This window comes from Fragaria vesca, linkage group LG6 (assembly GCF_000184155.1).
Source record: "Fragaria vesca subsp. vesca linkage group LG6, FraVesHawaii_1.0, whole genome shotgun sequence".
Taxonomy (NCBI): Eukaryota; Viridiplantae; Streptophyta; class Magnoliopsida; order Rosales; family Rosaceae; genus Fragaria; species Fragaria vesca.
In genome coordinates, this window is record NC_020496.1 from 27594173 (window position 1) to 27596113 (window position 1941).

The window sequence follows — 1941 nt, forward strand, 5'->3', positions numbered from 1 at the left end:
TACAGTTGATGGTAAAACAAGAAAATTCATGCTTCACCAATTAATTTCAAAATGAATAAACCAATGTAAATACCGCACCTCTTCATTTGGCGCCAAGTTCATTTCCTAAAACGCTCTCACAGCACCAAAGAGAGAGAAAGAGAACGAGAGCGACTGTACGAACAAATTTCTAGGGTTTGCTCTGCTGCGATCTTCAATCGGAGTTCGAAAGATGCAGAAGCTTGGGTTTCCGAGCATGAGGAGCTTGGATCAGTTCAAGTCCCTCTCCAAATCGGCTTCCGGAGGACCTCCGAAGACATTCGCCTACTCTTGGCGTCCGCCGGAGTCGACCTCGTCGGGAAGCCTCGCGAACTTGAAGCTCACCGCAGGTTCGGATTGATCGGAATTTCTCGGTTTTCTAGTTGATTTCATCGGTAATTTTGAATTTCTGTGACGATTTCGTGTTCGATTTCTTCGTCTTTGCAGAGAAGTTAGTGAAAGAGCAAGCTTCTGTGAAAACAGATCTGGAAATGGCGGTACTCTCTCTCTCTCTCTCTCTCTCTCTCTCTCTCTCTCTACGATGAGCCTGTGATTGTGCGAGTGTGAATTTCACGCGCTAGCTTTTGCTATTGTGTGTTTGGATATGTGTTTCACACTCTGCCTCAATTTGTTAGGGATCGGTTCAATTTTATCTCAATGTAGATGTTTTGTATCTGTTAAATGAAATTCATAGGTACTTAAATGAGTAATTTTACTGATAAATGCAGAACACTAAGCTGAAAAAATCGATGGAGCACATCCGTGCATTAGAGGAAAAATTGCAGAACGCTTTCAATGAAAATGCTAAGTTTAAAGTGAAGCAGAAGGAAGATGAAAAGCTGTGGAAGGGATTAGAGTCTAAGTTTTCATCAACTAAAACATTGTGTGATCAGCTCACAGAAACTTTACAGCTCTTAGCTGGTCAAGTTCAGGATGGTGAGTAGTGTTGTTTTGAGCTTTAAAATTTTTCTTTAGATTACCGAAACACTGTGGTATTGATATTGAACTTGCTCTAACAGCCGAGAAAGATAAAGAGGCCTTTGAAGGCAAACTTTCTGCAAGTGCAGTAGCTCTTAATGGTTTGAGTCAACAAATGAATGATCTGTCTATAAAGCTTGAGTCAGCTGAGGAAACTATTAGGACTCGTAAGTTATTCCACTTTCAATTGCTTTTTCTGAGAGGATATGTAAAATGTAGAATGTTCGAAGATGTAATTTGTAACAGGATACAGGTGCATTTACCATTCTGTGATGTTCTTGGATTTTGAATGTAGGTGAAAAGGAGCTGGAGCAACACAGATTCGAGAAAGAGGAGACAGATAAACTTTACAAAAATGAACAGTGCAGAACAGCAAATCTCATAGAGGAAAAAGGTAAACCTCTCGTGCATTCTGACTTTAGCTTGCAGTTTGTTAAGAATAAGCCGACATTTCTAGGGTCACTGTATTTCTGGCCATCAGAAGATAACCTGGAACTAAGTTTATAGATTACATAACCAGGGAACCTTACTAAGCCCCAATTTTTTTTGTATCATGAGTTGTTTGAAAGATAATCAAAGTTCATGCCTCAGATGCTTTAAATCTATTGTATAAACTCACATCCTACCTCCAAAAGGGAGATGGTATAAATGTGGCACATTACACATGTATCAGACTATGCCTTTCATTTTAGGAACCAGACCACCTAAGTTACTTGGAATATGGTTTGTTACCCTCCAAGTGATGTTCAAAACTATTCTTATGTATGTTGGCATCACCACTGTAACTCCAGCTTTTGAACTCCTAAAAGTAAAGGAAATAACAGACACAGTATCAACTTGGCCCATTCTATCAGTATTCTGACCTCTGAAACATTTTAAGGTGTTACTGCAATAGTCTGCTTTCCAAAAACTTTGTTGACATGCATAGATAATATTATTTTCTAC

At 39.2% G+C, this 1941-nt stretch overlaps 1 protein-coding gene across 1 annotated transcript in view; it reads left to right on the forward strand.

Moving 5' to 3' along the window:
* Positions 1–201: 201 nt before the first annotated feature.
* LOC101303258 (synaptonemal complex protein 2-like) overlaps positions 202–1941 on the forward strand; it is a 6159-nt gene continuing 4419 nt past the window's right edge. Inside the window, exons 1-5 of the mRNA XM_004305821.1 lie at positions 202–368; positions 466–515; positions 747–954; positions 1038–1163; positions 1292–1390. Coding sequence (XP_004305869.1) covers positions 212–368; positions 466–515; positions 747–954; positions 1038–1163; positions 1292–1390 — 640 coding nt within the window. The 5' untranslated portion in view covers positions 202–211. The remainder of the gene's footprint in view (positions 369–465; positions 516–746; positions 955–1037; positions 1164–1291; positions 1391–1941) is intronic.